General features: G+C 32.1%; 1 protein-coding gene across 1 annotated transcript; it reads right to left on the bottom strand.

The window, feature by feature from the left end:
* Positions 1–521: 521 nt before the first annotated feature.
* LOC120213028 lies at positions 522–1,402 on the bottom strand. Its single transcript, XM_039211177.1, has one exon. The coding sequence runs from the start codon at positions 1,326–1,328 to the stop codon at positions 654–656; it is 675 nt and encodes a 224-aa protein (XP_039067108.1). The 5' UTR covers positions 1,329–1,402; the 3' UTR covers positions 522–653.
* Between the last annotated feature and the right edge of the window lie 12,639 nt (positions 1,403–14,041).

The raw sequence follows: 14,041 nt of genomic DNA on the forward strand, positions 1-14,041 counted from the left end.
TACCCATAGTAAAAATGAAATTAAAATATTTAAAAATTAATTTGAAATGAATTCAAAATTAAGATACTAATTTAAAATAAAATTTATAGTTTAAGAATAAAATTAAAATATCTAAAACTTTAAAGATCAATTTAAAATAAGTTGTGGTTTAAGAATATATAATTATTTTTTTATTAATATAAGATGATCTAAGATCGTATAAGTTTGAAAGATTTAGTATTATTAAACAATAAACACTTATATATTTAAACATAATATTTAAACTCGATACTTAAAAAAATTATTTTTTTAGCTACTAAAATTGCATAGTCCGTCCAAATATAAAAATAATACTAATAGTATGAATAGAGTAAATTGTGAGAATTATTCTCATAATGAATATTTGTAGTATTTGATTTAAATTGGTATAATAATAAATCAAATTTGGATGATTAATCTAAAAATATACACATAATCATTTGATCAAAATTCATAAGTGTTTTGCTTAAATCATCCAAACCATGGAAGATCAAAACAAATTGCTACCACATAAGCTACTGCAAATTTATTCATACTGCAAATTTGTTCAAGAAAAAAGAAGATTAACATGAACAAAGGTCATCCAACAAATAAACCAATTCCCCCAAACATTTCAAAAGGTAAAAATAAAAAAGTTAGTGAGCCATTGCAACATGATGACTGTAATTAATGCTTCTCTGGTTAGGCACAGCAAGCATGGTAGTATGATCCAAGAAATCTCTGAGTTCAACAACAGATTGCAAAACGATTCTCAGATCATCAGCGCAACAAAAACCCAGATTTCCATTACCTCTAACAGCATAAACGTAGAACGTTAAGCACCCTTTCCTGAACTTAAACCTCGCCATTTCACACCCTTTCAACCCTCTTATGAGCTTCTTATTAACTTCCCCGAGCGGGATCTCGGTCGGCCAAATCCTATCGACGGCAACCTTCATGGTTTCCGATTCGAAAACGAATAAAAGTACCTTTGATTTCTTGGTGCCCAGACCCAGAGTGAGTGTGTGCCAGGCCTGGTGAGCTAAGATTGTGAAATTCGTCGGCAAAAACGCTGTTGTTGAAGGGAAGGGTACCTTGTTGTTGTTGGATTTGTTTGAGAATGGAGGGAAATCGAGGAGTTTTAGGAGCTCGAGTGGCTTTGCTCGCCTGATTGTGAAGGATTTCACTATGAACTGACCGCCGAATCTTAGACCTTTTACCTCGGAGCTTGGCTTGAATGAGAACTCTGCTGCTGCTGGTGCAGATTTTGTTGTCTGGCCATTTGGGTGTTGGTGTTTTTGCTTCTTCTTCTTCTTCTCCTTCTCTGCCATTATTATTCTCCTTTTTTTCTGGGTTTCTAAGTTTGGTGGAGGCGAAGGGTTTTTGATTTGAGTGTGCTGAGAAAACTTAATAATAATTCCTTTGGTGTGTGAAGTTTGTTTGTTGGCTATTGTCAGTCATTACTCTTTTATTTCATTTGTATTAGCACAAGGATATGATTTTTCACTCAAAAATATTATTTTTAATTAAATATTTTATATCCATATTTAATTATTTAAGAAATTATATTTTTTTAAAAATACATTGAGTTGGATATGTTTGATAATTGATATCTTTTGACGTAAATATAATCTATTAGTTTTATTAAAAAACAAATAATTTTTAAAAACAATAATGAAGATTTAGAATTGTAAATGTAAATTAAACATATAACTATGACATTTCTTATAACTATTAATATATAAAAAGTAGTCATTTAAAATTAAATAAGGATCATATAAGAAAATTATTAAAAAAAAATCTAAAATATTCGAGTAAGATATAAATATGAATAAATCTGACTGCATCGATAAACGAATCGCAACAGATGATCAGATTATTGAAAGACTATCGAAAATCAAAATGATAGTCGAACGTTTTCATAAACTATCTCTGAACATAAATTATATATCCAATTTTAATTTAAAAATTCAAAGCAAAAATATTAAAATAATAACAAATAAGTGTTATCCAAAATTTAAAAATAAAAAGCTATGACTATACCACTTTTGCATAAATTTGATAATAATTTATTATTATATATTTTTTAAATAATTTATTATTATTATTTTTATATGTTATCTTTTTGAATATCTTTGTTGTATTACATTGACATTCTTTTCTATTATTTAACTTAATTTGGTAATAACTTGGTCTAATTTAAATAGCATTTTTAGATTAATTTAAATATTAGAGGGATTTAAATATTTAATATGTTATTTTACTATATTAATATATTATTAATAATTTAAATAATATTTTAATATTAATCAGGTATATTTTATAAAAATAAATTAATAAATTTTTGTAGTTGATATGTATATATGGGGAAATTAAATAGGTAGTTATTGAGCTTGAACCCAATACCTCAAGAAATAAAAACAATTCATTTACCACAAATGTCGTTTGATTCGTATACCAATTCATATGATATTCATCTAAGATATAGTCTATTTAATAACAAGTGTGTATGTACACAAGATGTGATTCATTATTAATTTTATATTTTTATTATTATTTTTCATATTTTATCATTTTTTTATACTTATAAAACTCTTCATTGAATTAATGTCGCAAATAAAGGCCAATAATTCATTAAGTAATTAACCCAAAAAATAAAATTATAAAATAAAAATGATATATCTATAATATTATAGCAACAATTTCATTTAAAAATGATGAAAAATGTAATTATCTATTTTGGACATCCCTGTTTGGAAAACCACTACAAATATTAATTCTCTCTCTTTAAATAATGATTTAATTTTCTTGACCCACAAATTAAATGTATATGTTAATTTTAGTTTTATAAATTATTGAATAATTATAATAACATTTTACATTGTTAATTGAATATTAATTTAATTGATATAATTGTTATTATAGTATTAATAAAATTATAGATTCGAACATATTTAAAATGTATTAACCTTTAGTTTAAGATAATCAATTATGTGATGTACTGATAAAAGATATCATTTTAAATTCGATTGACATTAAATCTCAATTTTAATCCCGAATAACTCATCTTTTTATTTTAAAAAAATCATTATTTTCAATAATTTTAGCTTAATATGAATCTCATTTTCCATGTAGGTTGGAGTTGTAAAGCAAAGCAATAAGTCATCCCATTAAAGTAGTTTCCTTCAAAAGGCAGGCACCATTGCCTTTAATCATTCATAGGACACAACTTTCATAGGTCTCTTGATACCAACTAAAAGCACAAGTCTAGCAAACCGGGGCCACCAATGGAGCCTAAAACAACTCTCTCTTTTTTTCACCCAAAATTTTAGATTCATTAATTGATTAATCAGGATTAAATGTTACGTAAATTTATTATAAGACGATCTTCTCAATTAAAGTTTCTCTATTATCATTGTCAAGATTCAAGCCTCTAATTTTATTAAAGAGACTTAACGTCTTATCCTACTATCATTTAATAATTTATCATATTTGATCATTCTATTAACATACATCTATATTATCAAAATTCATACACTCAAAAAAATTAATCAACTAAATTTGATGATTTTTAACCGATTTAATTAAATTCTTACCTCATCTTCAAATTGTGATTCGGTTTTTTTATATTTTAAAAAATCAATATTATGAGATTCTTTAGATCAAAGCATTTCCCTTTTCATTGTAAATCCAAGCACCTAAAATTGATAGTTAATTAGGTAGCAATAATGATTTATACTAACGATGCTTCCTTTTGCAATAAAACACCAACACTACCCCTTGAAAGGACATTACAATCCACATCAATTGTATCCATATTTAGGATTTACAATAAACAATCAACCATTTTTAGAATATGTGTTAAAAGATCACAGCTGATATTTTCTTTCTCTTAGATGATGAGTTCAATATCTGTGAAGAGTAAGATTCTCCTTCCTCTTTTATTTAGGTAAGAATAATTTAAAGAAAAAAGATTTGCAATAAATGATCAACAATCTCTACAACATATAGTTAAAAGCTCTCAATTGACATCTCTTATCTTCTCAAGGTCGTGGGTTCAATACTCGTTAGGAGCAAACTTCCATTCCCTCTCTCATGGGTAGAAATTGTTCAAAAAGAATTTGCAATACTTGGAAACCATCAAGTAGTCCCGAGATAAAATGAAATGTTATTTTCTTTAAAAGTTTAGAGTTCAAGTAGTTGTATTTGTAGGGTGTGTGTATGTTGTCAGTTAATTAAATTTTTTTTAAACAAATATTATCTTTGCACACTACTAAAATAATTGTAATAATAAAATTTTCCTAATAAAATAATTTTAAATATTCAATACTAATTTTATTATAATAATGTTTATATGTAAAAAATATTTAATTATAATTTTATATTTCAACTTTTTTTTAATTCTAACAATAATTGTTTATTAATGTTTTTTTACTTTAAGTTTAATTAAATTAATTCTTAAATCACCTATCATTTATTTAGAAATTATTAATTAATTAATTAAAATTTTAATCTATTTCTCATCTAGAATCTTTCCCTCTGTTCGTAATTTAACATGTATTTTATTCACGAGTTGTTGACGAAAACGGGTAAAGAAAACGAAAGAATACGAGAATTTTACGAGGTTCGGCAATGTGCTTACGTCCTCGGTGCCTAGGCGGCGCTAGAAGTTTTATTCAATGATATTTTAGGTCTAGGTTACATCTATATTTATAATAGAAAACCCTGGTACATAATTACAAAATCAACCCTGTACCGTACCGCGGGGGCTGCGCCCCCACACCCCCAACCCACATAATTCGTAACCCCACAACGAGACTTTTTATGAGCCATACATAACAAATCTCCACCTTGGCGAATATCCTGCCCCTTGGAAACTTCAATGTGGGTTGGGTTACCTTGCTTCTTTAACAACTCGAAACATTCAACAAGTCCAAGCAATGCTTGAACTTGTTTGTCGTAACTGGCTTGGTGAACATATCAGCGGCATTCTCATCAGTATGTACCTTCTGAAACAAAACCTCTCCAGATGCAACCAACTCTCTGATCTTGTGGAACCTTACATCAATATGTTTAGTTCTAGCACGATACACCTGATTCTTAGCCAAGTGAATAGCACTTTGATTATCACAAAGCAACTGAACTCCACCTTGTTGAACACCCAACTCCTTCACTAAACCAGTAAGCCATAAAGCTTCTTTTGCAGCTTCAGCCACTGCCATGTATTCAGCTTCAGTTGTAGATAGTGCCACGACAGATTGAACAGTAGACTTCCAGCAAATAGGCCCTCCACCAAGAGTAAACACATACCCTGTCGTAGATCTTCTATTATCCAAGTCACCTGCATAATCTGAATCCACATATCCTACAACCAAAGGATTATCCCGCTGACTCCCAAAACAATTCCATGTCCCACAGTACCCTTTAAGTACCGAAAGATCCACTTGACTGCATCCCAATGTTGCTTACCAGGTTTAGACATGTACTTACAAACTTGACTAACAGCATGAGCTAAATCAGGACGAGTACATACCATCGCATACATCAAGCAGCCAACAGCATTAGAATACGGAACCTTTGCCATATTTTCAGCTTCCTTATCTGTCTTAGGGCACTGTTCTGATGAGAGCTTAAAGTGATTCGCCAATGGAGTGCTAACTGGTTTCGCGCTGCTCATCGCAAACCTTTCTAGCATTTTCTCAACATAACCCCGTTGAGATAGCCGCAGTTTCCTTGAGTCTATGTCCCTGCAAATTTCCATTCCAAGAATTTTCTTTGCAGCACCTAAATCTTTCATATCAAATTCCTGACTCAATAAAGTTTTCAAACCGATAACATCATCCATGTTCTTCGCAGCAATCAACATATCATCAACATACAGTAATAGAAAAATAAAAGAACCATCATCAAGGCTCTTAACATAGACACAACAATCATACTCACATCGGTTGTAGCCAATCTTGATCATATAGGAGTCAAACTGTTTATACCACTGTCTCGGAGACTGTTTTAACCCGTACAAAGATTTCTTCAATCTGCAAACTAAATGCTCGTTTCCAGGTTGAGTGAAACCTTCAGGTTGCCGCATGTAGATCTGCTCCTCTAAATCACCATGCAAAAAAGCAGTTTTAACATCCATCTGCTCTAAATGCAAATCCCAACTAGCCACCAATGCAAGTACTGCTCGGATTGAAGTGTGCCTGACCACAGGAGAAAAGATTTCATCATAATCAACTCCTTTCTGCTGTGAAAAACCCTTCGCTACCAAACGAGCCTTGAACTTCTCCCCCTCTTTTTCTGTTACTGCTGGTTTCTTCTTATACACCCATTTGCAACCAATCGGCTTCTTACCCTCAGGAAGGGGAACTAACTCCCATGTGCGATTGTGATTCAAAGACTCCATCTCCTCAACCATGGCTGCCATCCACTTGTCGTTTTCCTGACTAGTAACGGCATCATGAAAAGTAATTGGATCATCACTGCTAACAGTAAGTGCAAAAGATACCAAGTCTTCAAAACCCAATCTGTTCGGAGGCTTTATATTCGTCCGTCTCACCCTGTCTCTGGCGAGACTATAATCCTGCAAATCATCCGTAGTGGAACCACCAGAAGTCGGTTGAGAAGTTTCTGGTTTCTCAACTGGAAACTGCTCGAAATCTACCACTGTCGTGTCTTGCTTCTGCTGCAACATAGACTGTTCATCAAAAACGACATCTCTACTAATCACAACTTTCTTCGCAACTGGATCCCAGAACTTGAATCCTTTGACACCTTTCTTGTAACCCAGAAAAATGCACTCCTTCGATTTTGCATCAAGTTTGGATCTCTCATCAGCAGGTACATGCACATAAGCAGGACAACCAAAAATCCGTAAGTTATCAAAACTAACATCATGACCAGTCCATACCTCTTCTGCAACTTTCCCAGCCAGCGATGCCCTTGGCGATCTGTTGATAAGGTAACACGCCATGTTAACAGCCTCAGCCCAGAAGTGTTTGGGAAGCCCCGCATTCAACCGCAAACATCTGGCTCTTTCATTCAACGACCTGTTCATTCGTTCCGCAACACCATTCTGTTGTGGTGTCTTGCGCACTGTAAAATGCCTCTGAATCCCATGCTCCTTACAGAATTGTAGGAACCGTGAATCTGTGTACTCCGTACCATTATCAGACCGCAAACACTTGATTTTTCGTCCTGTTTGGTTTTCTACCTCAGCTTTCCACAGCTTGAACTTCTCAAAAACTTCAGATTTCTGTTTCAAAAAATACACCCAAACTTTCCGTGAAAAATCATCAATAAAAGTAACATAGTACCTAGATCCACCCAAAGACGATGTCGTGGAAGGCCCCCATACATCAGAATGCACATAATCAAGAATCCCTTGAGTTGTGTGCTTCGCAGTCTTGAAACGGACTTTAGTCTGTTTACCAAGAACACAATACTTGCAAAAATCGAGCTTACAGCTTTTGACACCATGCAACAAGTTTCTCTTGTGTAATTCTGCCATACCACGTTCACTAAGATGAGCAAGGCGCATATGCCATAATTTTGTCGTATCATCACAGGACTCAACAGAGTGAACTCCACCTGCAACGGTACTCCCTAACAATCTGTAGATATTCCCTGCAGTCATCTTGCCTTTCATCACAGTCAATGCTCCTTTAACAATCCGAATGGTTTCCCTATCCTCGTCAGCCTTAGGGATAAAACCATTCTTGTGCAAAGTGCCCAAGGAAATCAAATTCTTCTTTAAGTTTGGGATATGTCGAACACCACTCAACGTCCGAACGGAGCCATCGTGCATCTTAATTCTGACATCACCAATACCAACAATATTGCAACATCGATCATCACCCAAATAAACCGAACCAGAATTAACCGGCCTGTATGTCGAAAACCATTCCCTATTTGGCGTGATGTGATAAGAACATCCAGAATCAAGAATCCAAGCATCCGTCAATTGTGTCGTTGAAATAGAAAGCATATCACCCTCACTGCAATCAGAAGTATCATCCTCGACCACGTTCACAGACTTGGATGAGCCATCACGCTTCTCATCGGTCTGCTTTTTCAACTTCGGACAGTCTCGCTTCATATGTCCCGCCTCCTTGCACTTGTAACAGTGAATCGTTTTCTTATCCCTGGATTTGGATCTGGAATTCCGCTTCCCGGACCCTGTCTTCTCTGGCTTCCGTCCACGATCTCGATTACCCTTGACATATAAGCTATCGGCTTGAGAGCTTTCCCCTGTATTCTGCTTCCGCTGGTTGTGAGCCAACAAGGCTGCAGTAATCTCTTCAACGTTGATAGTCTCTTTCCCATATGTAAGAGTAGTCACCATGTGTTCGTAAGAGGAAGGCAACGAACACAACAGAATCATCGCTCTGTCTTCATCCTCAATTTTCACATCAAGCCGAGCCAGATCAGAAACGATTTGATTGAAGACATTCACGTGTTGCGCCAAATCGTGATCGTTCTGCATCTTCAGCCCATACAGCCGCTGCTTCAGATACAGTTTTGTCGTTAAGGATTTGGACATAAACTGACTTTCCAACTTCCTCCAAATTTCGTCTGGAGACGATAGATGCATGACGTGATACATGACCTCGTCCGCCAAGCATAATCGTATGGTTCCTGCCGCTCGCTGCTGCAATTCTTCCCAATCTTCCTCATCCATCGACGCCGGCTTTGTAGGTCGCAAAGCCTTCAAGATCCCTTGCTGTGCCAATAGATCCTTCACCCTCGTTTGCCATAATCCGAAGTTACCCTGACCATCGAATTTCGCGACTTCGAATTTTGCTCCTGACATCTGATACCAATTGTTGACGAAAACGGGTAAAGAAAACGAAAGAATACGAGAATTTTACGAGGTTCGGCAATGTGCTTACGTCCTCGGTGCCTAGGCGGCGCTAGAAGTTTTATTCAATGATATTTTAGGTCTAGGTTACATCTCTATTTATAATAGAAAACCCTGGTACATAATTACAAAATCAACCCTGTACCGTACCGGGGGCTGCGCCCCCACACCCCCAACCCACATAATTCGTAACCCCACAACGAGACTTTTTATGAGCCATACATAACACGAGTAATATTGAGCTAGCCAAGGGACCATTTAAAATTATATAATATAAGCTAAACTTATATGTAATCAAGTTCCAACTTTTTATCTATTAATTACATGATTATTTAAGTTAAAAAATCATCTCTTAGAATATTATGATCGAACTATATATATATATATAAATTATATAAAGAGCTAATTTTATTTTAAGGTTTTTATTTAACAATTTATCAAAAATATATTATTTTAATAGGATATTCATGATCCCTTGAACTTTTGTTTTTTCGCCTAATTTGATTATTTTTATCTTAATATTCTATTACATTTCATATAATAAGAATTAATATTATATATAAAATAATAATTAAATCATTCAACCTGAATTAATTATTTTCACATTTTAATTCTTTTAAAATCATATAATGTCATTGAAAGTGCATGTTTTACTCTTTAATCAAGTTAGATTTCATATCTATAAATGTAACTATATCAAATATACATATTCAACATATCAACTATCAATTTACTGATTTGAGATGCGTTAATTCTTGATATATCAAAATATGCAAGTCACGTATATAATTCTACATTTATTTAATATTACATTTATTTAATATTAAGATTATGAATGTTAAAGGGGATTTAATCTATAAACAAATTTAAAATTAATTCGTTTTGAATTTACCCTAATTTGTGTTTATCTCGATTAAATGTATATATTTATATACTCCAAAAGTCAGCCTACTCCGATAAGAGTAATTTAAAGAGTAGATTTTACTAAGTTTAATAAGAAATTAGAATTTTCATAAAAAAAAGAAAAAAAATTCAAACAATGTGATGTGAGTGAGGATAAAGAACATGAATAGTTAATATATATATATATATATATATATATATATATATATATATATATATATATATATATATATATATATATATATATATATATATATATATTCATCGATATTTGATCTATTGATTGATTAATTCATATTTAATTTTGTAGAAACCTATTATGACAATAATCCTCCTAATTCAGTTTAATTCATTCACCATACGAAAATTCAAACTCGTTTTAGATCTGGTATTGTTTAAAAAACCTAATGTCTCGTTTAAGAACCTAACACCTCATCGCATTAGATCAACTTTATCCGTTTCTTCAAACATATATGCATATGAGATAACCCGAATCAATTATAAAAAAACAATCAAGTAAAGTAAATTAAACTATATTATCATTGATTTTAAAATTTTTAAAGCTTCAAATTAAAAAAATAGAATATTATTAATATTACTAATTATTTTAATTAAAATATTTATTTAAAATGTCCATGTCGACATTTTTATTGAAATAAACACTACTAGCTATGACATAATATAATTAAAGATCAAATTATACCAAATTAAAATATAGAGATTAAATACTAAATTTAAACATAATCGAGGGATCAAAACCAAAATTTGACCTAAAAGTTTTTCCAGCTTACTTGGTTTGGTGGTTGTGATCGCACCAGTTCCATGAAAATCGCAGGCGCTATCGCTTTCTTTAAACTTGAAGTAAGAATTCATGGCGAATGCGGCACGAGACTTGACGGTGGACGGTACAGAACAAGCGCCGCCGGGTTGAATCGGACGGCAATCGATGCCGTGTTTGCATGCCCAATCCAGGTTTCTCTGCAGTTGGGCTTCGCTTACTCCCGGTTTCGGCAGACAAAACTTCATTCTATTGTCCACTAATGATCCTCCTCATCTTATCGTCCCTGATGCGGCGGAGGAGAAGAGGTGGAAGACTACGGTGCCGTGCAGGAGGAAAGCAACACTGCCCAATGGCTTCATGATTCCAATTTTATTATTTTATTATTTCTTTATTGCAATTTTTATTAGACGTTTGATTTTGTTTCTGGGGGTATAATTCGTGGATATACAGAGAAGCTGAATAAACCATAGAAGTTAGTTTTTTTAATCAGTATTTTGACATACGGGGAACAAATAATCAACGGTTTCGCTTATCCATATAAAAATTTGGTTTATTTAAAAGGTTAATTACACACGAATTAAGTGATTTAGTGATTAAGAGATTTGTTATTTTTTTAAGGTCTTGAATTTGAACACCATATATATAGAAGTATGAACATTCATTGTTAGAAATCAAACTTGATTTCTAGAATATTGACAAACACTTGACAATGAGGAAAGTGATTTAAAACCGTGACAAACAACTAACGAGAAACTTCTTGAATTACTTAAAGATTAATTCAATTATCCAACATGTGGAAAATAACAATGGATGGACTTTGAAAAGTCAAAAATTGCAGCTGTCCAAAGAGGAGAATACTAGCATGACGACAAAGCAAGAAAATACGTGAAGAATTATAAGTCGGCATGAAGAATGTAGAACCAACTATACGTCGGTTTAATTAACTCATAAATATATGCAATGTATGAGATGGAATACAAGAGAAGGAATAAGAGGAAAAACTTAGAAAATCAAGAATGAGAGATAGCTTAGCAAAGCTATTAGAGAGAATTGAGTAAAGCTTAGCAAAGCTTAGAATAGCGAGGTTGTGTTTGTAAACAAGCCGTAGCTAGTGTTGTAGTATTGTAATATTGGGGTAACGTCGTTGTAACGGATTTTACCTCGTATCAATAATGGTTCGAGTTATATAAATTACCGAGAGCCCACCTACGCTTCCAACATCATTGTCAATAAAAAAATATTACATTTATTCATCTTGGATTTATAAAAAAGAAAAAGATTAATTGTTTGTTTGACATGTGTATTACATCAAATAAAAAATTAAGGATGCAATTGGAAATTTAATTAAATAACTATGCTTAATTTTGCTATTATGCCTTAAGAATGTAAAGAATTAAAATGATTATTTATAAACTTTTGAAATAATGATATTAACATTGTTAAAAAAACTGAAGGTGGAAATAAGTAATAGTGAAAAAAATTTAAAATAATATGTAGTGATTATAAGATATTACTTACACACCTTATAATCGTACTTGTTTGAAATTAAGATCTTTAATAAAAACAACATTCTCTCTAACCTTATTTGATGGGTTAATAAATAATGGGTTAATTATACTATTCCTCACTCAACTTTATTCTCTCTTATTTTACACACTGAACTTTTAGTTTTTTTCAATTTGCTCACTAAACTTTGACATTGATCTTGTTTTTGTCACCCTGTCGTTAAAAAATTAACGGCGTTATAACATGGCACATGACATCAAAGCGGCATCATTTTTAAAAAATTAAATTTTTACTAAAACGACGTCGTTTTTGCATCTATACAAAACCTGAAATACCTGAAATTTCCTTCATTTTCCTTATTTTCTTCTCTTCTTTTTATTTCTTTCATTTTCTCTCAACATGGTAGAATTTCGATCATTGTTCGTCGTGGCCGACCACCGTTGGCCATCGTTGACAGTGACCAATGAGCCCTAAAATTTTCCACCTAACTCGTCTTGTCCTCTTAAACATAAATACGGTGTCCATTTAACCTAAAATCCCTTAAATTTAATGGATCTAACGTTGAATACTTTTTTATTTTTTTATTAGATATTTGTCATTCGTCGTTGACAGTCACACTCTTCCACCAACGACGGGGGCTCATCGACTGCCTGGCATTGTCGATCAACCTCTTCATTTCTATCACCCTTCGTCTGCCACCGATCCCTCTCAAACAACTGAACATAAACTTTAAAGCCATATACAGTAGTTTTTGCTGCCTAATATTCTCCATGGGTGTAAAGGAAACGATTCAAGTCCAAGGGTAAAACGTAGTTCATAAATCATATCAACGATAGCTTTTCTAATGCTTAAACGCAAGCTAAAACGAGATACGGCGGCAGTTGGAGGGTGAGGGTGGGGTGGGGCTGTAATTTGGGAATAGGGTTTAGGAATAAAAATTTAAGAATTTTCATTTTTATTTTATTTTAAATATTGCATGTCATAATTAAATATTAATAAAAAAGATATATCATCATTATGTATTAATAAAAAAAGCCACATCATCCAATTGTAAAAAATAAAACAGTTGAGTGAGCAAAATAATTCGATCTATAAAGTTAAATAGTATATTGGAGAAATTTAAATAGTATATTGGAAAAATTAAAAGTTAAGTGAGTAAAATAGGAGAGATAATAAAGTTCAGTGAGAAACGGTATAATTTACCCAAAAATAATAAAATTTTGATGATTAATCTTACTTTTATACCAAAGTAAAAGGTGTTATTGGGGGGAAGTGTCACATGCCAATCATTGATTGGTTTGAATATTTTATATAATCTTTAATTGTATAGTTTTAAAGATTAACGGTAAAATTGAAAAAAATCGAATCTTTGAGTGTTAATCCTGTTATCATACTCTAAGCAAATAAAAAGATTTTGGAAATTATCACGTGTCAATTTCTTAATGGCTCACTATTGCCATGAAAGATTCTATGACGAAAATGGGTAAAATGTTTCACGATAATTTATATATGAAATTAAGAAATGATTTATATGATATTGAAGAATTAAGTATAATACATATATCATACAAATAATTATTTTTTAAGAAAATACATGAACCAAACATTTTTAGTTAAGTGAACACGTCAAGTGATTTAGTGGTTGAAGGAAGTGTTGTTCTCCCTAAAAGTTTAACAGTGGTGTAACTTGATTAGAGTTTGGATGACCAACTTAAAATTTTAAAAAAATTAGAGGTGTAAATTAAAATTTCCTAAATTTTTGAAGAGTTCAGTTTATATTTTTCAAAAAAATTGGGGTGTAATTAAAATTTTTGAAAAATTTAAAGGCTTAATGGAAAATTTTTAAAAATTATGGGAGGGTTTAATTAAAATTTTTAAAGTTTAATATGAATTTCTAAAAAAGAAATTAGGGGCCAAATTAGTTGTTTTTTTAAAAAAAATTTAAAGTTCAAAATAAAAAATAAAAAATTGGGAGGCATGGCCCCCTCCCATGGTGT

Source organism: Hibiscus syriacus, unplaced genomic scaffold (assembly GCF_006381635.1).
Source record: "Hibiscus syriacus cultivar Baekdansim isolate YM2019G1 unplaced genomic scaffold, ASM638163v2 tig00110020_pilon, whole genome shotgun sequence".
NCBI classification, from domain to species: domain Eukaryota; kingdom Viridiplantae; phylum Streptophyta; class Magnoliopsida; order Malvales; family Malvaceae; genus Hibiscus; species Hibiscus syriacus.

Excerpts from the sequence above, each read along its gene's own strand:
- LOC120213028 (XM_039211177.1), bottom strand. The coding sequence starts at position 1,328 with ATGGCAGAGAAGGAGAAGAAGAAGAAGAAGCAAAAACACCAACACCCA.